Below are 23,053 nucleotides of genomic sequence, written 5' to 3' on the forward strand. Positions count from 1 at the left end.
CCTAGCAAGAATGTCTCTCAGCTGGAAGACTACAGGAGTTTATGCAGGAAACTGTATGGATTCAAGACCTTTTTAAATTTGAAATTAAAGCCAAAGACACCTTTCTTCGTGTATGTTTCAACATCACTTAAAATATCTTGTTTTATAAAAGCTTGCAAAGTTCTGAAGTAACCAAAACTGACTAATGCAAACAGTGAACTCCTCTTCCCAAAGAGCTTATTTAGTTTTTCCAGAAAGTTACCAGAACAAAAACTTCAAAAAGTGATGTGCTTGATTTGTCTACTTTTTGTGAAGATATTTTAATACTGCTTTAGGAAAAAAAAACAAAAAAAAAAAAAAAGAAAAGAAAAGAAAAGATACTGAAACATAAATAATCATCTTGACAAAGCTGTCCACAAAGAACACTGGGATTAAGGTCACCGGATTGTTGTAAAGAGACCACAGAGATTTGAATTCAGCTTGGCAAAGGACTTTGCTTCATGAAGTAGAAAAAATGGTCTCTGATTTTTTTGATAGAGAAAAAAAAGTATAGATCCACTTAGTTCCTCAATGTTATGTCTACTGTGAAAGGGGAAAAGTCAGAGGCCCTGCCTTTGCTTTCTCCTCTGCATTACTTTTGTCAGCAACAAACATCAAGATCCCATCACCATTGAGGATGAAATATGCTACCGTCATCTGTACTGCAACAGCTGCTGCAGAAGCAAAGAGAAAAGCACAGAGAAGAAAAGAAAAATCCTTTTAGAACATAACAATGCAAATTAGAGAATGGAAACTACAAACAACATTGAATAAGAACCTGCAATGGTACTACAGAGAACTCGGCCTGAATGGCAACATTTCAGGAACCAGAAAAAGAAAATGTAGTTGGAGGCATTCTCAGTGCAACTCAGATCTGCCGTAACAAACAGCAGCACTGTTTTACATACAAAATGTCCAAAAAACTCAACTTTTACTGGATCTTTTAATCTAGGCTTTTAAAAAGAGTAAGAGGGAGGAAATGAGGGCAGAAAAAGAGAAGCAAAAAGATATGTTAAAGGGCTCTACATCTGTTTCTGTACAGTAGTGATGCCATAAATACTTTAAAAAAGAAATAAATCAGTGGTTTCTCTTAAGAATCAGTAGCTAAGGAAGAGTCCAGGTACATCCCTAAGACCAAAGGATCCAAAAAGTCATAAATTCTTCAAAGACAGATTTCAAAGTAACAAAATTAAAATAAGTATTTTACTGGAATTTCTCTCAGAATACATTATGACACTGAAGAGTAAAGAAATCCATGGTGTAGTTGTTGGGACACCTAAAGTCTGCTTTCATTCTGTATTCATGAAAGTCAAGCATACTTTTTATTTTTGTTGCACTTCAAGAATAAACTTAGTCATCCTTTCCCCAATATAATAAGCAAACAAAAACACAGAAAAGTCAATTCTGAAGTGTTTGCAAGCTATTTTTGATAGAATTTAGCTGGTAAACATTACCCTTTTCTGTCTTTGCACAGAATGTAAATATTACTTAATGTAACAAGAGTATATGTCCAGCTCATACCCAAAAATACCTACCAAAACAGCCCTTTTTTGTCAGTGCAGATAATATCAAAAAGTCAGATGCATAAGCAAAGCACAGCAGAAGAAACTACCAGATGTATACATTACTATGTAGAACTCCAGTCTTTAATTACATTTCAGTCACCTGCACCTGCATTCTTCATTGAAACATTTGAAACAGTTCTTACAGACTAAACTGAAGTGCTCTGCAACCAAGCACTACCACAGGACAGACACAGCCACAAGAGAGGGCTGTCTGAATATTTCAGCAGGTTTCTAAAGAAAGGTCCTTTGGCAAATGAACCCTTCTGAAGCTCTGCATTTACATAAGCCTCCTGCATTCTCCCAAAGACTGTAATATATACTTGTAAGAAGTTTCACTGCTTTCTACATTTAGCTCTGGACTATTGCCAGAAATCATGCTGCTACATAAACAGATCAGTATGACATAGTTTTGAGGTCAAATATTTTCTTAAATGATGGCTTCAGAAGTGACTATTTTCTATAATATTCTAATATTCTAAGTCATAAAACAGTTTTCTCATTTCCATAGAAATTAAAACCTCCAAAGACATTAGTAAATATTCCCTGGCTGCAGGATACCAAGACTTCAAAGTAAAATTAACCTGTGATTTTGGTTTCTCTTTTTCATTTTTCCTACTGGAATTATAATATTTTAATGACATATTTAGTTTGTTTTGTTATACAGGACCAGCAGAAGCCTTTTGAATCACAGTAACTTCTCAACTTCTGGCAGCAGAGTTAAAAAAACTTCTGAAAACTTTCCAAAGTTTTGTATGCAGAGCTAACTTTCAATACTCACACTGATATACTGGCTATAAAACCCCACAAACACCTTTGCAGAGGTTTTGTTCATTTGACCTACAGGTCCTGCATCAATAATCAGAGTAAGAAAAAATTTTCCCTGCCTTTCAGAAAAAAAGTCTTTTATAAAGAGATGTTTCACTTTTTTTGCAGGTGTAAAGAGGTACTGGGGTGAAACGAAGAGGAAATGCTTGTATCTGGAGTACTCAAAGAGAAAGTAAAGACATATGGAACATTTACCGGAGTTGGTCAATAGGATGCAAGTAAACATAGGAAAAAATAAAGAAAACAGAGCATAATCCACTCATGGATTGAGCTACCCACTCATTCAGATTAAGAGTATTATGTATATTGATTTCAAAAGTGATAGAAAATAATATGAATCAATGATGGTAATTTTTTGTGGGATTGTTCATGTGCAATAATATTTTTGTATTAAACACAACTGCCATCTATTAAAAACAGTAATTTGATATATCTACATACAAATCTATTTTTATGCAGTTCATGCAGGGTTCACCCTGCACTGCTCTTGAAGCTCCACTTACTTTCTGTTTCATTTCGTTTGATCATGCCTTGGCACTCAGCTAAAATAGTCTCTTTAAAAGATGTCACCAGGGCATTGACGCAGCACTCCATGAGCTGAAATATATTAAACAGAGGATTAGCTCAAGCAGACATCTGAACACTGAAGTCTGATGTATCTGAAGTTAGCCATGACACAAAATCTAACCTGTTCTCAACAATTAGCTCTATAAAATAATTAACTCATTCACTGATTCATAAAAGCATGTGCAGTTTGAATAGCATCTATGCAGGAACCATATTTCTTCAAAATGTTTAGATTAGTAAACGTGGCAAACTCTCCTCCAAACCATTAATGAGCTTAGTATTTCTGTCAACTCTTTTCTCTCAAGGGAGCCACCACTTTTGGAACAGTAACTATCCTACTTCATTTCCAAGTATACATCCAAGAGCTAAGAATAGTTCTCATTCCATCATACCCTATTTGGACCAGGCTGGATGGCTTAGACAAGGCATTAGATCTGGAACAGAAACTGCCTGCACATGTCAGGACCATCTCCTTTGTCAGCCTCTTTATATGGGCTACAATTTATACCTGTGCAAAACGAATGACTCACAGCTTAACAAAAGATGTAAAGCACACTTTGATCCACTTCAAATAAATGATCAGATTTAAAAGGTATTTATTTAAAATAACCTGTTTCCTGAACTGATTTCAACACAGACAATTATGACATGTTCTTTGCACTTAAATCTTCCTCTAGAATCTGAACTGTGTGAAAAATTGCTGAAGAGGGAAGAAAGGAAAGGAAAAAAAGAAATCTTTTATATTAAATGGCCATATTTCAGACTAAGAGGAAATATATTAGAGCTTTAATGAAATTTCTATGTCTCCTTTAAATTGCAATGAACAGTAACTTTTTCAGGTGTTCTAAATGAGCACTGAGATATCCTCTGCCAAACAGATTTGACAGTTTATTTTCAAACATGATTCTCATCCACTGTTAATGACAGGAAAAAATTCCACCATACCTAACTCAGAATGAAAGAAGAAAAACCAATTTGAATAAAAACCTGCCCTTCAGTTTTAACTTTTGATTTACACATACTATTAAAACACTTGCAGAAATTGTAGATTACCAGATTGGAAAGTAATACATGTTTTTGCAACAAATAATTTATGACTAAAACCCATAAAATAGAGAGTTTCAATTTGCTGCTATCAATTAATACTGTAACACAAAATTAAAAACTGCAATATAAAAACTTCTGTAACTATGAATTACATAATTTTTATACACATTATACTCACTGCTTCTACAGAGTTACATTCACGTCTTGTTTCTAAATATCGAAGTGCTCTTTTCTCTTCTTCTTTTAGTTTAGCATCTGCCTGTGCAAAAGTAAAACAGCAATCATTTTAAGTACTAACATGTTCAGTACAAAGTTACAACAGAATTTTTACTTACATATTTCATATAATTCTGTACACCGTTTTGTTGTAAATAAGAAGGAGCCTGTGTTCTATAAAATCTCTCTGTTGAATCCAAATATGCCTTTTCAAAGTTATCCCGATATATCTGAAGTTTATCTTCAGGATTAGAACAAAGGTTAACTGCAAAGAGAAAGTCCAAACTTACTCTCAAGTCATGGAAATTTATGTGGCTAATAATAAGCAAATTTCAATGAGAGAGTGAGGTTTGTACTAATAGGTTGCATTGAACCATTTGAAATATCTGATAACAGGACTCTGATCACAAAGATAACCAAATTTGGCCTTTCTTTGCTCCCAGAAACATTCAGATCAACTATGGCAAACTGGAAAAAAAACCATCATACTTAGGTCCAGTACTTCAGACATCCAGACTTGGTAACCATAAACACACATACAACTGCAAAATTGTAAGGAAGGAATAAAAAAAGCTCAGAATAGTGCCTGATAAAGTGAAAAGCTCTCCACCTGACTGAGCAAAAAGCTTCTTTTAGACACTGCTCCTGGAATCACAATGTCTCCATTTCAGACTTTTTTCCCTGTTTTACAAGAATGGAGACAGTAAGCTTATTGCAGTGCTTTGCACTATTTGGAAAACTTTCCGCTTTCCTCTCAACTTACAGAGAAATAAATTCCATTAAATGGAATATGCTTTAAAAAAAGTTAGAACTTGACTTCTATAAGAAGCTGTCTTAGAGAGTATTAGCCACAAGTTTAGTTCAACAGGCTGGAAAGCTTTCAAAAGTAGCAGGCAATGGTGAAATACCTCAGAAGTTTCAGATACACAGATCTGTTCTGCAACAAAGAAAAAGACTGAAAGTCTTAAATGCAGCCTGTTTAGCAATTCTTCAAACTGTCTAAAGAATCAGAAACAGTATGTAAAGGAGTACAGACGAAGTTATGTAAAACCCAAAAGGTCAGAAAGTACTCTTCTCTTTGAAAATACTGATTTTGCAGTAACTGATTCACAGGTAAATCACTTAGAAGCTAAAGATTATAAACAAAATTTAATTAGTATCAGGTATCAACAAGCACAACAAAAAATCAATACAAAATGCTGAGATAATTCCAACCCTACCATCACAACTACCAACTGTGTGAAGAAAATTCATTTACTGAAGTGAGGAGGCAACACATCAGTGTGTGCAAGACGTACCATATGATTCTCGAACTCCAATAACGAGCTGGGAATCGAAAGCTTCTCCTAGTCTTTCAGCATGAACTAGCTTCATTGCACTGTCCTGAAGTCTATTTTTTATATTTGAAAATATGGATTCATTCCATGTATCTAGCATGAGCTGCATATCAGGAAGAAAAAAAAAAATCCTGTCAGAAAGGTACATGCAGACCTAAGTTTGTGAAAAAAAAAATATAAGGCATCAGAAACAGAAATGGAGCAATTTATAATGTAATTTTCAGGTCATACACAGCAGTTCAGCTACGTCAGAACTCGATCTTGCTCTGAACTTGTTACAGAAGTCATATTCAGCTCACATCCTAAATTAGCCTAAACAGCAAAGGGAATCAGTCTTGAATTCATGTATTCATTCCATATTATTTCTACAGTTCTTGATAATCAGTCAAGTAACCTTTCCAGCAATACAATGTGTCAGGAGTTGCAATATCAGTGGGTAATACAGAGGCAAACACCCCAGTATAATTCATTTGGCAGGCATAGTCTTAGACAAAACTAAAGACTCAACTAAGACCACAGTTACGTAAAGAAAAAGACTGATGGTTTTATACTGCATTTATCCAACGAGAAAGTTCAGTACGCAAGTAATGCATCTGAATTTTTAAAAAACTCCACATCTCATCTAAGCACTGCAAAGTTTTAAGATTAGTTATGGAGGCTCTTATCAAAATCCTCATCACTCAATGTGCTCCTTTATACTTCATTTGTGATTTATTTTTTTTGGTGATTGCTACTAATGCTGCTGCATCACATTGCAGGATTGGTGCAATTTCATCTTGAGCTACAGAATGCCCTCAGTGCTGCTACTGAGGTCAGCTGTGCAGCAAAGCTCTCGAGCAGTACAGCTCACTCACCTTTCGAACAATGCTGTCTTCCACGTTGGACTTCTTGTTGCTGCCCTGCTTGCCCATCAGAGTGATCTCTAACTGACAGAAAGGCTTGGGCAAAATGTCGCACTGGGTGAAGAACTTGCGCCACTCCACGATGTAGGCTTTGAGTAGAGCTGTATCATCCTGGTGACTCAGCACTCTCTGCAGGTGGGACAAGCACAGGAGGGAACTTAAAAATCAATTTATGTACAAAATATGGGCTTCATTTATGCTGAAAATAATTCCCCATGTAAAACTCAAATATACAGATACATCAGACTAAGAAAGTCTACACATTGAAGTGCCATTTGGTTTCTTGAAGTAGTTATTAACCCGTGTCTCATTTCTAAAGGGCAAAGAAAGACAAGCAAAAAAGTACTCAATAAGTTCTAATTTTCTAAATTTCTAGATTTTTTCCTAAAGTTTCTAAATTTTCTAAATTAACCTTTTTTTTTTTTCTCCTTTTAAGTCATGTGCAAGTTAAAAATTAAAATCTTTGGTCTAAAGGCATGTGCTGGTACAAGCATATAAAAAAAATTAAATTAATATAAATCTGTAAGGATGGTGTTACATTCTATACAGTGACAAGTTTTGATTCAATGGCACCTGCTAACATTTCATTAGACTCAGACAGATAGTTAACATGTATATTTTATTAAAGCCTGAAAACTTAGGTACATTGTACACTGGCTGTCATAATGCCAAAAAACCCCTGTCTACCAAATAACAGCCAACACAAGCCACATCAAAAGGCTTCAGCTCAGCATAGCATTTATGCAGGTAAGCAGGTAAGCTGTAGAACTTAAAAACCAACATTTATATGCCTGGTTCTACAAAGGCCTCTATAAAAAACTACTTCCCTTGAAGCAAAGCCTTAGTGGTGTAAATCGCTTCACTGAAAGGATAAAAGTGTACAGAATCTTTCTAAACCTTTGTCATGGGATTAGAATTTTTTTTTTAATTTCTCAACAGCTCCCTCTTTTAAATCCCTCATAGCAAAATATGTTTTCTGTAGTATGTGTTACAAACACAAGAACTTCCTTTGAGTCTATTGACAGCATCACTCATCTGGAGGGAAGCCCATAAAACTGGACAACTGAGCTTGTTGAGTCGATAGCACGGGTATTTGTAGTACACTGTACATATGGCTTATTTTAAAGCCATCCACGAACATGTCAAAATAGCACTGAAGCTGTATAAACATCTTTTTTTCAGACAGTAATTTCTTAAGGAAAATTCTGCTTTTAGAAGTTTTCAAGTGGAAGAAAATTCCGTAAGTACTCTTAGATAAAAAAAATAATGCTGTGTTTTGTTTTGTTTTTTTAATATAACACAAAAATCACTGCCCATCCCAGCTTCAAGCACTGTGAGAAAACAATGAACCAGGCAAATGCTCAAGGCTCTTCTTTTTGTCAATAGAAGTTTGCAGGGTAATTAGATCTCCAGAACATCACAAAATTCCAAACAAAAAAAGCAATGCATTTAGATCCAACAAATGTCAGAATTATTTAGCTATTTTTCTAACAACATGAATAGAAGTTATGAAACATTAAGAACTTACTGCTTGTGCCTGTTTAATAAAATCAAGGATGTCTTCCTTCAGAGCTTGATGGATTTTTGCTGGACCTTTATCATCCCACAAGCAAACTGCATGTACATCTCTAGAAAACAATTTATCCACTTTTTAGTAACAGCTACTCAAAAGTTGATGGTGTAATGTATGAGGCCTTAACAGTCATAATTTCAGCACATCTAAGAAATTAATACACTTTTTATCTGCCACTGTTAAACAACACACAACTAGATTCCAGTGACGCATGGGAGAAAGCATGTTTGGGGTAAAGACTGAAGCTTTAACAAAAGTCCTGGAAGCAAGTAACTGTACCTGTGTAGGAGAAAGCTATGGTCAAGAAGATGTGTAAGACAATTCTATTTTCAGTACCTATTCAATAATCCTTACTGAATTAAGGACAATTTTTAAAGCTTTTCTTTGTTACTACTCAGCTCATGCTATTCTAAAATGCTATCATTAACATGCAGCCTTCCCTGACAGTTTCACAATCCAAGCACTACAACATCCTACAAAGGCAATAGACCTTCCTCATGAGAAATTTGAACCCTGAGGGATCAGATAATTTAAAAGACAATTTAATTAGTTTAATAAGATCACTTAAAACATTTCATGGCAGTAGTAGCATTTTTGAGTGAAACACTACTGGAGAAAAGTTACTAAACAGCACTGCAAAGCAAAATTCTGAGTTTTAATGAACATTCAAATGAAATTTTTCCTATTTGACAACCCAGCAAGCGTATCTTAATTCCTGTTCTTTCCATACTGAAGACTAAATAAAGCAAGTTACACTCCTAACCATACATCATATATAATAAGGCTTAGCAAGCCTTTTTTTGACTCATTACCATCCTCTGGTTCTTCTCTTGTTACCTTTCAGTAACAAGGCCATGTCCCTGCAGAAAAGCACCCCCATAGTCTAAAGCTATTACTTTGTTCCTATTTAATCAATACACTTATTTCAATATAAAAGCAGCTTTTTTAGTTTAACCAAAAAGACAAGTCTGGCAAGTTGCTTTGATACAGATTAAAGGTGCTGGCCCAAGGTTTACAGTGGTCTAATATAACTGGTGAGACTTACACAACATTCACAGGCAGAAAAGGTGTTACTGTATTTAGAATGTCATTGTTTCCTGACAGCAGTGAAAAAAAAGCAATACCGGATAATTATACTCAAAGGGCATGTAGAAGACACCTACAGATTTTGCATTTTTATTAAGAACCTTAACAAAGAACACTGTCCAAAAATATAAACCTAGGGAAGTTGGATCCTCTCCCTCAATAGCTTTAATTTAGCCATGAAATTATTTAAGTTCTATTCAATAACTCATCTACAAGGAAAAACAATAAATATAAAATTTTCAATTCCAATGTAGAATTATTGAACTAGTTATTAAAAATTAAAGCAATGATTCAGAACTGAATTTTTACCTTAACTATACAATGTCTCTGGCAATTACTACAGCAGAGGCATTTTAAGATATTAAAACCCACCACGTTAGATTACCTTTCCTCTTGGCTGGCAGAAAAGTGCAACAGGTGCATTAAACTGGGTGTAAAAAGAGTCACTACATTTTCCACATCAAAAAGAGCAATAAAGACAGAGTGCAACAAGACTGCATTTGGAAAAGAACTACTGTTGTGACAGATTTTAAAAAGCGAAAGAAATAGCTGCAGATTTAAATTATGACTATATTTCAGGGCAAATAACTCCACCGAGACAAAGATTATTTTAGGTATACTTCTGATGTTTCTTTTGTAACTCACTTCCATATCATGTTTGCAAAAATCCCACAATGTGTGGCACAAAAAAATAATCACCCAAACTTCTAGAAAAGCAACTTCTTGCTTTTTGGAAGGAAGAAAATAGCAGGGCTTTTAGAAAGCACACTAATACCAACATTGTCTGAAAACTCTTACATTTCATTCCTAGTGTAAAAAAAGTATTCAAATTATACCAGTTAAACTGCACCACCCTGTTACTTGAGTTATTTTAGAAGAAAGCCATTCAAATCAGAATAAGGTAACATTCAGCAACGGCCTTTAAATGAATTTATGGAGACAGCAGTAAACATTTTCTCTCTAATTCTAACAAAAAGCTTATGGGCAGGGACAAAATTTGTTTATGGTCAGCTGAAGTCAAAAGCTTTGCTGCTCTTTCTCCATTCTGTTTGCAAAGACCTGAATCTCAGCAAAGCTCTACTTTAGCACTCTTGCAGTGATGTTGGCCCACTTATCCCTTAATAAATCTTAAACTAGTATTCTTGTTCTGTGTTTCCATACAATCCGTGTCACATAACTTCTGTCTGTATCAGAAGTTCAGTAACTGTATTCCCATCATGCAGAACGATGTAAGATACAAAAAAATTACTTACGAAAACAAATCAAACCATTGTTGTTTTGTGACAGACTCCTGACGAAGAAGTTTCAGAACAATTGGGCGCATGAAATCCCATTTGTCTTCAAACTGAAGTGAACCTTTATTCTAGAAGAAGCAACCAAAAAATATTGTTAATAAACCAGTATATTTAAGTTTTCTTTGAGGATTTCATTTTCTACAGTTAACATAAAAATATTTTCTCAAGCATCCCTCATAAGCTAGCATTTAAGCTGTGCCACCACAGCTGAACAACACTTCTCACAATAAGTATTATTTTAAGACATGATAGAGCTATTATTTGCTTCAAAGAAACTGCCAATTTCTTCATTTAATCACTGCATTAGCTACAATGCAAAGTTCTAGCAAGTGTTCTTCAGCTGTTAGTGGACTTATACACAGACAACACGGATGATACATGGAGCAGCTTCACTGTTCCAACCAAGATACCCACAACGGAAGTCAGGAAGCAGCTGCGAACCTGTCTTCAATAAATTACCCTGATCAAAATGGTAGCCAGGAGTCAGGAATGGTATTGTGGATGCTACCATATACCTTTTTTCTCTCACTGTGCATTTGGCATCAGCAGCAAAGAGACAGGAAGGAAGCAGAGTAACATAGGAGCTGTTGTATCGTAGACTCTCTTCCTGTGGGTTAACGGACCACAAGGCCAAGACCACTGCTGGTGCAGATAAAAATTACTGACATCATGCTAAAGAATTTAATCCAAGGTGGATTTTTCAAATTTATGATACAAATTAAGAGGAAAGCTAGAGAAATGAAGTGCTGCCATATAACTCTGATTATTCTGAAAAATCTCACCACAGTATCCAAGCTAATTTCCATCATTTAAAAAACCCAAACAACACAACTTTAAGAGAAAAACAGCAGTTCTACCAGCCATGTTGTGATTCTATTTGCTTAAAGCTCCACATTTCAAAATGAAAAACCTGCAATTAAAAGAATACACCAACTAAAAGTTCTGTGGCAGAAAGACTAGTGGTTGGGCTATCTACAGGGTTATGTTCCAGTGCACTGTTTACTTTTGAACAGATCACTGTCTTGGCTAGAAATACTACATTTGACACAATTCACTTCAAATACAGCAACTAATACAGTCTAACTGCTTGAAATTCTGACAAGTGCACTGTTCTGCAACTAACATCTCTTCAGATAAACAAGCACAAGCAGCACACCAAATTCCCTTAATCGCCTCCTTTTGATTAATTTCTACATGGAAATTTACAATTAAATCTGTTATTTAGTATTCAGAATAAGCACAGTTTGGCAAACATATCCCCTGGTGCTCTCAAGTGCAAAGATACCTCATCTTCAAGCTATAAAGATGCAACAGGTGCCACAGCAGCTATTTTCACAGCCACAGCACCTGGAGGCCTCACAGCATTATGGTAATGCACATGGCCTTCATGGAATCAGCCCCTGTTGATAAAGTCTATAAATCTTTCAACAAAAAAATTAAAATAATCAATTGTTAGCCTATTCAGAAACAGTTTTTACTTATTCTTTCCCAATGTAAAAAAAAAAAAGTAATTTGAATGCATCATCTTTGAAAATCATCAACAGAATGCTTCCCCTATAAAGAGCCAGCTTTACAATTATTTCCTAATGTTTGATGTGTTGCTCTAATCTTTCCCAGTCCCATGAAAATTGTTAGCTTCTACTTGCAGATATTTTTGTTCCAAGTACCTCTTTGAAGGATAAATGAACATAAAATATCAGCTACTGAACAGTTGCAAGTTCCAGAAAAGGCATTATATAAAAAAGTAAAAGCAACTTCCTCAAAAGTTTTCCTTTTGAATGAAACATCACAGAAGACCCCTTAAGTTTTTTTTGGAACAGGTCAAAAAATTTGTTCTGTAATTCTTGAGACGTGTAATTCAGCCCTTCACCAAAAACAGCTAAAAGATAAAACCTGAATGCTCTCTGTGAAGAAGATTCGTTTCACTGTAAAACATGGAGAGGAGGAGGACTGCAAACACAACCGTTTATATGATTTGATTGTGATTACGTACTTAATCCTAAGACGCAGAAATAAAACTCAACTTCAGTTGTAAAAAATCCCTGAATCCACTTGTAATCAACATCTGACTACTTAAAAAGAATTCCTCAAATAAAGCTTATCCTGAAATCACATTAGAGAAGTTTAGAACTGTGTTTCCTATACATAGGAGTAAATTTATTTCCACATTTCCTTCTTTATTCTTTAATTAAGAGAAGATAAAATAAAATTAATGGATGAAAAATCCTACTCAACTATTCTTTAAGTTCAATAAACAATTCACAGAAATACAGGATAAGCTGAGTTAGAAGGGACCCACGAGGACCATCAAGCCCAAATCCTGCCCCTGCACAGGACCATCCTCAAGTCACATCATGTGTCTGATAACATTGTCCAAATATGCTGCTTGAACTCTGCCAGGCTGGTGCACTGACTACTACCCTGGGGAGCCTGTTCCAGTGCCCAAACACCCTCTGGGTAAAGAACCTTTTCTTAATATCCAGCCTAAACCTCCCCTGACACAACCTGAGGCCGTTCCCTCAGGTCCTGTCACCACAGAGAGATCAGTGCCTGCCCCTCCTCTTCCCCTCACAAGGAAGATGCAAACTGCAATGAGGTCTCCCCTCAGTCTCCTCCAGGCTGAACTGACCAAGTGACCTCAGCCACTCCTCAGATGGTTTCCCCTCAAAGCCTTCCTCCACCTTCATTGCCCTCCTCTGGACACTTTCCAATAGTTTAATGTCTTTTTTATACTGTGGCACCCAGAACTGCCCCCAGCACTGAGGTGAGGCCGCCCCAGCCCAGAGCAGAGCAGGACAATCCCCTCCCTTGCCCGGCTGTGATGCTGTGCCTGATGCCCCCCAGGACAGGGTTGGCCCTCCTGGCTGCCAGGGCACTGCTGCCTCATGTTCAACCTTCTGCCAGCCAGGACCCCCAGGTCCCTTTGTGCAGCGCTGCTCTCCTGCATCTCATCCCCCAGTACATCCAGGGCTGCCCCATCCCAGGTGCAGAATCCAGCACTTTCCCTTCTTGAACTTCATCTGGTTGGTGATTGCCCAGCCCTCTGATTTGTCCAGGTCTCTCTGCATGGCCTCCCTGCCTTCAAAGAAGTCAGTGGCTCTTCCCAGTTTTGTATCATCTGGCAACTTGCTCAGTGTTCCTTCCAGTCCTTTACCCAAGCCATTTATGAAGATGTTGAAGAGCACAGGGCCTAACATGTAGTCCCATAGAACCCCACTTGTGACAGGTCTCCAGTCTGACATCACCTATCCATTGACATCAATTCCCTATAATGAACCAGTTGTTCACCCGTCACATGGTGCGTTTATCCAGCTGTGGCTGGACATTTTTTCCAGAAGGATGCTCTGAGAGACAGCATGGAAAGCTTTACTGAAATAAAAAAAAAATTACAGCAACATTATCTAGGTAGATTTAGGCTTCCATGACATTCCAATTTTATACAGTAATTACAGGAAGAAAGGGTGCATTAAATACCACCTACTGTGCATCATCCCATTCATTAATTACATCCCTATTAGTGCACGAGAGAAAACAGATTTTATAGTAGAAGAGGAGGTCAAACAGTGGCAATTGTTATTTGTTACCAAAGACACACATGCAATTTCTGAGCAGTATTTCCTAGCAATTTTTCTTTCCTACTCTGCTTCCAATCACAGTTCCAAAGGAAAGTTAAACAGGACAGTAAGGCATACCTTTGATGAAATAAAATTACTCTACTTATCAAATCTTCTCTGAAAACATAACTACAGTTGATAGCACACCATGGCTAAGTAGCCACTCTAGTGTTTAAATTTTAATGCTTTGAAAAATAACTCCACTTATGAAATATTTTGTTTTAAAATTCACTTCATTAAATTTGTTCATAAAGATTTAAAGTTCCATTTTAACACTAAACTTTACTTGAAATACATACTACTTTACACTTTATACTTTTCCCTGTTCTTTAATTCTATGCATAAGCACTTAAACATAACAGATATAACAAGGCAAGGCGATACACAAAGACCTTCATGCTACTCTCCCTTTGAACTTCAAAATGTCTCTTTGGAACTCTCTTTGTAGGGCCACACAGAAATTCAGCCCTCATCTCTGCCAGATGCTCTACACAGTATTACAGAAATGCAGCATTCTCTAGGTCTTACTGTGCATCTGATCTACATCAGAGTTAACATCTTCACCTTTATGACTTCACTGTTTTCACACAGTATTTATACTAAAGCCAGGTCCCAGAGGGATGAAGTAGGAAATATGATGTCCTAGATGGAAACAAGCACTGTCTGATTAATCTCTGCTACAAGCAGCTCTAAAAATCAGTGTAATGCTTGTAGCAAGTTTCTATTCAAAGAAGAAAAGTAGCCACAGGAAAAGCTTTTGTATGTAAGTAACTACAATGCAATACTTCCTAGCTTCTTAAGAATATCCTACATGGAAACAACCATGGAATTTTGGCAAACTTTAAATATAGACCTGGAAACATGCACTTCAAGTCAAAAAATTCAAAAACTTCAAACGTGTTCCTAGTTGCCAGTGACAAACAGCTGAAATCAATGCAAAGGTAAATAGTGACTCTCATTTCATTTAAGCCCAGGGAAAAACTGTTGCTTCCTTTGCTGCTTCTTTCCTAATGTCAGGCTCATCTGGAGTTCATCTTGCAAGACAGACTCCTGTATCTGCTAGCAGCTCCAGTAAGGCTCTACAATAGTGTCAAGATCTGCCAGCATGGATTTAGCTGCAGGTTTTCTTTGTGCTACAATAAACTGAGGTACTTTCTGCTCCACAAACTGCAGAAAAAATTAAGTGTTTATCAAATGGGTGAATTGCTTTAGACTGTATCATCACTGCAAAGAGAATACATTACAAGTCCTACAGGGCCCCTGAAATCAAGTACTCCACTTTAAAAGTGTCACATGTGTGTTGAGACAAAAAACTCTAGGGGACTCACATGGAAACTGCTTGGTCACCTATCAGAAAGTCACTGTCTCAATGAGTGAGAGCAGCTCTGCTACAGGTAGGGCAGACACCAGCTGACCCTTTAATGGCTCTTACTAAGCACAGCAGCATTTCCATCACATTACAGTTTGTTCTGTCTCACCAGGATTCAGCATGATTGGTCATTCTAATTTTGCATTTAAAGAAGGCTCTCCAAGAAGATGCTTCTCACTAAAGAAGAATTTACAATGAGGAAAATTAAGCACTAGTGGAGTTTAAATGATGCCCTCGAAAATTATGACAGCCAGTCAGATTTGGATTCAGCTAGTATCTGTTAACAGAATCAGAAAGGAGTATTTCACTTTATTTTTTCAACTATGTCGAAAGCTGAACCAGGATGGGGGAAAACAAAAGAAAACACTCAGATCCTGTTCATGCTGGCAAAACTAAGACCTGTCTATACTCAACTTAGATTTGATTATGCAGGCTTATTTGGGAAAGATATGGAAAAGACTTACAGATTTTAACACCTCTCTTTTCTTAGCCTGGGATTTTTACTGTGCCCAGCCATTGTCTTTTTTTCCCCTTAAAGATGAAAGCAAAAGGATGTTGGACACACTCTGATGGAACAAGGGCACTGTCAGGCAACACTGACCTGGAACCAACAGTTTGCTTCTCAGAGAGCACTGTGATGAGTAGAACTGGGGAACAAAGGACCTTACCTAGTTTTAATTCTCACACTGGTTTATCTTGCCATTATAAACAAAGTCAAATCACTGTATAATCTTTCCTTCTGTAATGTGGGAATCATACTTTATTGTCATTGGAAAACCCATTAATTAGTAAAGTAAGTGCTTAATAACACTTTGAGTGGACAGAGAAGCCTATTTTACAAGATCTCTGTGCAGACATCTTATTGTCAATATAAAATATTGACGACTCAAAGGCCAGTGGCAAAAACATGACTAGTTAACGCAACAACTTCAGTTTGGCAAGAGCCATCTCGCCAACTCAAGGCCTCTGTTTTTCCTACTTTTTGCTCTTTCAAAAGAGCTGAAGTGAAATGCTGACAAATCTTACAGGCCTATGCTTCTCCTATCTACTGTGGGCTATCCCAGCATGCGTATTATCAAAGCACGTGTTGGACTTTTGAGAAATCCTCAAAATTACAGCAAAGACATGGTCTAAAACATTAATAAGTGATAAAACTATCTGAGCCCTGCTGTGAACACATGCTTTTCACACAAAAATGACATTTCTTCTTACAGGACATTATTTTTCTTGCCTGTGTTCTTGGGTTCCTCAATTAGATTTTTAAGTATATGGAAGTGTTATCTGCTTAAATATCTAACAGCCTCTTACAGGCATAAAAATAAACAGGAATTAAAATTAATTTCAATTACATCTCAATTTCAAGGAAATTTTTTTTTAATCATATATTTTTAATATAGAAATTTTTTTTGACTATCAGGAAGCAATAAAGGGATAAATTAATTCTCATTTCTTCACACTGAGTGTCTCAGAGTAATAAATAAAACTAGCAGATTCAGGCTGGATCTATACATCCAAATTAGGTCAGGTTAATAAAATAAAATAATAATAAAATGCAAGCAGAGCTTCTTCAGGACCACACTGAACTACAATACATAGTGCTGAACACATGTTTATGGCTATATTTATATTGATCTTCAATTGTCAATTCCTCGAGTTAAGCAGGCAGGCTGCCCTAGGCCTATCTTAGCGCTGTAGTTAACTGGTGTTACAGAAACACTGGAGGCAATAACAGTGGTTTCGAGGAAGGCCCACCTTCCCTTTGCTAGCATGGCCTCAAAGGCCACACAGTCTTCTCCTCATACATACCGCAAAGATCAGGGCAGGCAGCCCTGAGCTCAGACACTGGACTGTCCCACTGAAATCTTCTCTTCCAACCTGCGGCAGCTTGGGCTGACTGACATCTGCCATCAAACGCCGGGAAAGTGCTTGAAAACATATGACTACAAAAGCAAAGCTGCTTAACGTAAGCGAAAGGCCTCCGGGAGTTTTCCTTTGCAGGAAAACTGCAGTTAACAAAAAAACTGGAACACGGTGGCCACCCCAATAACGGTACCTGCCCTCCGCCAAGACAATTTCCAACTCTTTGTTTAACTTAAAACTCATTTTCCGCACACCCCGATTTTCTTAAATAAACAAAGAGAAGACATAGTGCCCTGTCTATCCGCACGACGCAACGCTGTTTCCCAACGAGGGGTGTTTGGGAAGAGAGAGCCGGAGGAAGGAGCGCGGTGCTGGCAGCAGGCAGCAGCCGCCGGCGGGGCCGGGCCAGGCCGGACCGAGGCCGGCAGCCCAAGGCCGCTCACCTGCGGGGGGGCCCTGGGAGCGGCAACTTCGGGCAGCGGCACCCGCGGCCCGACCCTGCCCTGCCCCCGTCCCCACTGCCCTGCCCGGTCCGGCCACCCGCAGGGCCGCCCGGCCCCGCCGCCTCCCCCCTCCTCCCGCAGGACTCGGCCGGGCCCCGCTCTCACCTTTAAGAGATTAGACGTCGCCATGATCTCCACTGCGGGGCCTCCCCGGCCGGCAGCGGCGGCTTCTTTGCTCGAGCTCGGTTCGGCTCCTACCGGCCGCTGCCGCTTTACATGGCCCCGGGCCGCCCGCCCGCCCGGCCAGACCCGCGGCGGCGGCAGCAGCAGCAGCGGCGGCGGCGGCGGCGGCCTCAGCGTTGGGCTTCCCTGTCCCGCGGCGAGGCTCGGGGAGCTCGGCAGAGCTGGGACCGGCCGGGCTCTCCGCACGCAGCCGCCCCTCAGAGCCTCATGGCGGCGTCCGCCCGGGCGGCGCTCGGCGGCCGCGGCTCCATGGAAGGGGCCGGGCCCACATGATGCGGCGCCGGGAGCGGCCCCGCCGCCCAGCGCGGCTGCGGGCCCCGCCTGCAGCGCCCCCTGCCGGCCCGGCCCCGGCGCTGCTGCCCTCACGGCCCTGCCGGACGGAGCACGCACTAACTAACTAACTAACTAACTAACTAACTAACTAACTAACTAACTAACTAACTAACTAACTGACTGACTGACTGACTGACTGACTGACTGACTGACCAACCAACCAGCCCCCGCAGGCCGGGCCGGCGGGAGCGGAGCGCACCGCGGGCACAGCCCCGCACGGCCAGCCGCACTAAGCTGTGTGCTGCGGAGCCAAGGGTGCCCTGCACCCAATCTCCGTCTGAGCCTTCACGCTTCGTGCCAGTTGTCACAAGTGTTCTATTTACAGAATCAGTAAGTGTGTAAGTATCTGAAGGATGCGTGTCAGGAGGATGGACCAGGCTCTTCTCAGTGGTGCCCAGCAATTGGAACAAGAGGCAATGGGCAGTTTCATCTGAACGTGAGGAAGAACTTGTGTGCTGTGAGGGTGACCAAGCGCTGGAACAGATTGCCCGGTGAAGCTGTGGAGTCTCCCTCACTGGAGAATTCGAGAACAGCCTGGACACAATCCTCTGCTCTAGGATGGCCCTGCTTGAGTACGGAGGTTGGACCAGATGAACCCCTGTGGTCCTTTCCAATCTGACCTGTTCCGTGAGTCTGTGATCACAGCATCTTCAGAGTAGGAAGGGACACACAAGGTTCGGCAGAGTCCAGCACAAGGGAATATTTAGTAGGAAAAGTTTGCTTTTAGGCACTTTTTGAGAAGGATTTGGAAAATTTCAGGGTTTCTTTATGTATACAGAATCTCGCTTTTCTCTTAAAACATTTACCCTTTGCCTAAAAATTTACCTTGAAGAGAATTTCACCAATCTTTTCACACAGACTCAGAGCCCTGGGAGCTGCTGATTCGTGTTCAACCTGGCCTACCCTGAGTCATTAGCATGGACAGCTACACCATTGGCCACCAGGGATGGCAGCCCTCCCTTCGCCTCTCCTGGGGCACAGGATTTGAAGATAAATTCATATTGCAGAGGATAGGAACCCTGACGTGTAAGAAATCTGTAACAAAATATTTAAGAAATGTGTATACATTTGTGAAAGTTTTGATAATGCTGACCAAATGTGGCCTGCAGCCTTATTAAATGAATAAATTATGATAGTCATATTAAGGCCTTCTTTTAATTGAGAAGTAGAAAGGAGGTGTTAAATAATCTCCTATTTTGACAAGGTTTCCAGATTCCAAATGCTCCAACTAGTTTACGATTTTTTTTCTTTGCTGTTATTATATGTTCTATACTATTAATATATAAGTATATGGTATTTATTGCACATATAATGGACACAGTTATACAGTTTTGCATATAATATATAGTTATGCAATAGAGATCTAATTGTATTATGCACATTCCATTGCACATATATTCTACAACAGTGCTGAGGTTAGGAGGCCTCCAGCAGGGGCAGTAAAATGTGTGCATTGTGCATTTGTGCTTCAGCCTCTTCGCTGCCCAGTCTGTGTGTATGCGTTACAGGTATGTAGGTACCAGAGCTGAGATACAGAATATTCTGCAGGATGTGACACAGAGGCAGCCATTGCTAGGAGCCACTACTCTATGAAATGATTCATTCTCTTTTGCCCAAACCCTTAAAAAATGTGAGCATTTCCAATTATTTGATATTTTTGTTGTTTTCATTTTCTATTAGTTTATTTTTTAATATGTGTTTGCTATTAATGTCACAATTCAGTGATGTTTATAAACTGCTTTTGATACATAGAGCCAGAAGATGAACTACTGTGGAGAACTTCATCTCAAGTGCCTTTGATGCAAAGCTCAGAGTACTAAACTACAACACAAATCATTAGAATGCTATAACTGCAAATTTTGCGTAACCAACATTGAAGCATTGTTTTAAAATTCCATGTTTGAAAATGATGGATTTCTCTGTATTTGTACTTTTCATCCAAACGTACCAAACATTGCCACAAAAAATGTGGAAGTACCCAGGATGCAGGAGCACCAATGTACTTTTCATGGTCTGGTCTTTTCTAAGTCCCCTTAGGCACCTGGTAGGCATTATGTAACATTTATGCTGCTGGCCTGGATGGGTCAGCAATGACTGTACTGAGTATGAGAGTTCAGGCCCAAATATGCTCTTGTGCAATAGTTATGAACAGGCTAGCCAAGGAATAAGGAGAACTTGAACATCTGAGAAGCAGAGAGTCAAGGAAACACTGGTACTTTTGACTCATACTAAAAGTAGTGTGCATCTCATTTTGCATGGTTTACTCAATGGCTGTAATTGTTTGGTTCTTTTTTTTTCCGTGAAGATCTGTGCATGAATTTTCTGGGAAGTAGAGACATCTATGAGCCTTAAGGTTTTACAGTATTTCAGTACCACTTCAGGGTGCTTTGACAGTGCTCAGTGTTATGCAATATTGTTTGATTTGCTTTAATTCTATTACAAATGGATTATTATTAAATTCTGCTAGTAATGAAGATATTAATTATTGATTGGTACTACATTGGCCTACGGTTTTAATCCGATGCATGGACTGTAAAAAGCAAAGGGAATGACAGTCCCAGACATGTTCACTGCTTCAAAGTGATTTGCAAGGAACAGCTCATTAAGATTTGGATGATCAGTGAAATTAATACCATCATAATATTCTTGATGTCTTGGTGTGAACTGATTCCAGGCTTTGAATGAGTTGCATCAGAGAAACATATGTGTTTCTATGATCTCTTCTAATGTCCTGAAAGGAGTAAGATGAACCAATAAGAGGAACACAGTTTCTTCTAATCTTCACTTAGTCCATGAAGGGAAAAAAACATGTGATGCTTAAATAGTCCATTTTAAACCCTTCTCCCATCAAACTAGTTATATTCAGTAGGGATACTAAAACTTACAGTTTTTCTTTCAGTGGGAAATTCTTGTTTATCACTGCTGTGTACTGTCACAACGACCTCATGCACAAAATGTGCCGTGAGTCACCAAAGATAATCTTTTTGAAAGGGCAAGAATGCTCAGACATCTACCTGTAGCTGAAAAAAGAAGCACTGTCAGTGACCAAACTTCTCCTATGTTTGTTTCCATTTCAACAAGTAAAGAAACACTTTTGGTGTTTACTATCTGGGCTTCACATCACCTTTTTGATTAATAACAATGGCAGTCTGGAGAAATGGCTTGCATGTGGTAGTAAAGGTAGTAAAGCTGTTGCTGTTGCTTTCGCAAAGCAGCCCAAGGCTTTGGTCTCTTAGCATCACCAGAACCACCTATCCTGTGCATCTCAGTATGACCCCTTTGTTCTCACGCCAGCATTGTTCTTTAGCTTAAATAACCTCTCTCCCTGATGTTTGTTTTTCTCTGATGTATTTTTTAGACCACGGTGCTATTCCCTCATGGTTTCCTTGCTGGAAAACCTTACACTTTTTATCCTGCGTGTCAGTGAGGATGGTGTGGGGTGGTGCAGAGTGACTGTTTGCAGGCAGAACCTGCGGGAGAGTTTTTGTTGAGGCCAAATCTCTCCTGGGACACAGAGAAGCACATGGCATGCATTAGGCAGAATGCGGCCATTGTTCCTTACCCAAGCACAGAGTTTCGGAGAACTGCTGTGGGGAATTACATTTGATCTGCCAGTGTTTTTTGGACAGCTAGAAATTTACTGTTCCATTCACTATGTGCTTGGGGAGCTATAGCTGGCCTGTGAAGCACGGTAGAGTGAAAGAGGATACCACAAGAAAAAATACGTTCTGCTTTTCTGACACTTGTTCACATATGCATCTCTTTTTCAGTGCCCAATAAGCTTTGCCTCTCTTTTGTTATAAAAACTTCTCTGAGAATCAGACTCTTTTCTACAGAGAATTGGGCAGAGAAAAATCCCAATAAAATGAACTGTGCATTTCAATGGTCTGATTGATGGGATTTGTGTATTTAAAATTATGTCCTGGCATAGCTTTATGTTTAAAACATGCAACACAAGCTTCGTGTCAGCAAAATTACTAAAACAATCTGCACAGAGAAGACTTTTCTCCCTGAATAATATGCAGTAATTATTTTTGAATGACAAACTAATATAAATTATTACTAAATAGCTGAACTATTTCCTTGGCATTGAAAACTTAACCAAAATGGACAATTCTCGAAAGTGCTGCAGAGCAGTGCCAGCCCTGAAAGGTTTTTATTACTAAGATTATGACTGGAATATTTTCCACAATTCCTCCCCTCAGTTTTAGTACCTTAATACTTAGCAACTACCACTAAAATCTTCAACTATTGCCCTGCTCACTGTCAGACCTTGGTGCCAGATATGTCTTCTGACAGTCCCTTCCTGTAAAGAAACCACATGGGGGGGAAAGGTGAAAGGGGAAACAGCCTGCAACGTAGACATTTGCCTTTATGCAATGTAGACACTATGCAGTGTAGACATACACCCAAGTGTTCCTGTAGCTGTGCCACAGAGGTAACCTGTCCTTTGGGAGCGCTGGAGTTAGGGAGTCAGGAGCCTGCAGCTCTGTGCCAAATCCAGGTCCTTGGTGTTTTCTTTCATCCCACAGGTCCCACTGCAGTGATAGATATTTCTACAGGGACTCTGACCACGGTTAGTCTCACTTCTTCCCCAGGGCTGTGCAGGGATGGAAGAAGTTATATGTGTCCTCCTTCCACCCTTATCTTGTGCAGCCCTCTCCCTGGTGACTGACTTCATTGCTACAGGAGGCTCAGTTTGTCCTTCCACAATTTTCATGGAACAGGAAAACTCAGTTCTCATAGATTGCGCAGATTTG

At 39.1% G+C, this 23,053-nt stretch overlaps 1 protein-coding gene and 1 long non-coding RNA gene across 5 annotated transcripts in view; one reads left to right on the top strand and one right to left on the bottom strand.

Annotated features, from left to right (window-relative positions):
- CUL5 (cullin 5) overlaps nt 1-18,293 on the bottom strand; it is a 28,614-nt gene extending 10,321 nt beyond the window's left edge. The window contains exons 1-10 of one of the 4 annotated variants that reach the window (XM_086881943.1): nt 17,468-17,722; nt 17,221-17,354; nt 13,720-13,800; nt 10,390-10,499; nt 8,006-8,105; nt 6,430-6,606; nt 5,537-5,678; nt 4,358-4,503; nt 4,201-4,281; nt 2,912-3,005 (exon numbers count right to left, since the gene is read on the bottom strand). In XM_086881943.1, coding sequence (XP_086738069.1) covers nt 2,912-3,005; nt 4,201-4,281; nt 4,358-4,503; nt 5,537-5,678; nt 6,430-6,606; nt 8,006-8,105; nt 10,390-10,460 — 811 coding nt within the window. In that variant the 5' untranslated portion in view covers nt 10,461-10,499; nt 13,720-13,800; nt 17,221-17,354; nt 17,468-17,722. Of the gene's footprint in view, nt 1-2,911; nt 3,006-4,200; nt 4,282-4,357; nt 4,504-5,536; nt 5,679-6,429; nt 6,607-8,005; nt 8,106-10,389; nt 10,500-13,719; nt 13,801-17,220; nt 17,799-17,882 lie in introns of those variants that run through there. The other 3 variants (XM_086881942.1, XM_086881944.1, XM_086881941.1) reach the window with 3 other exon arrangements.
- Nucleotides 18,289-22,179, top strand: LOC111924117 (uncharacterized). Its single transcript, XR_002861473.2, has 4 exons — nt 18,289-18,631; nt 19,152-19,319; nt 19,802-19,923; nt 20,046-22,179. It is a non-coding gene; the product is annotated as an uncharacterized LOC111924117 (long non-coding RNA).
- Nucleotides 22,180-23,053: the final 874 nt, after the last annotated feature.

The sequence above is a fragment of the Cyanistes caeruleus genome, chromosome 3 (genome assembly GCF_971803275.1).
Source record: "Cyanistes caeruleus chromosome 3, bCyaCae1.hap1.1, whole genome shotgun sequence".
Taxonomy (NCBI): Eukaryota; Metazoa; Chordata; class Aves; order Passeriformes; family Paridae; genus Cyanistes; species Cyanistes caeruleus.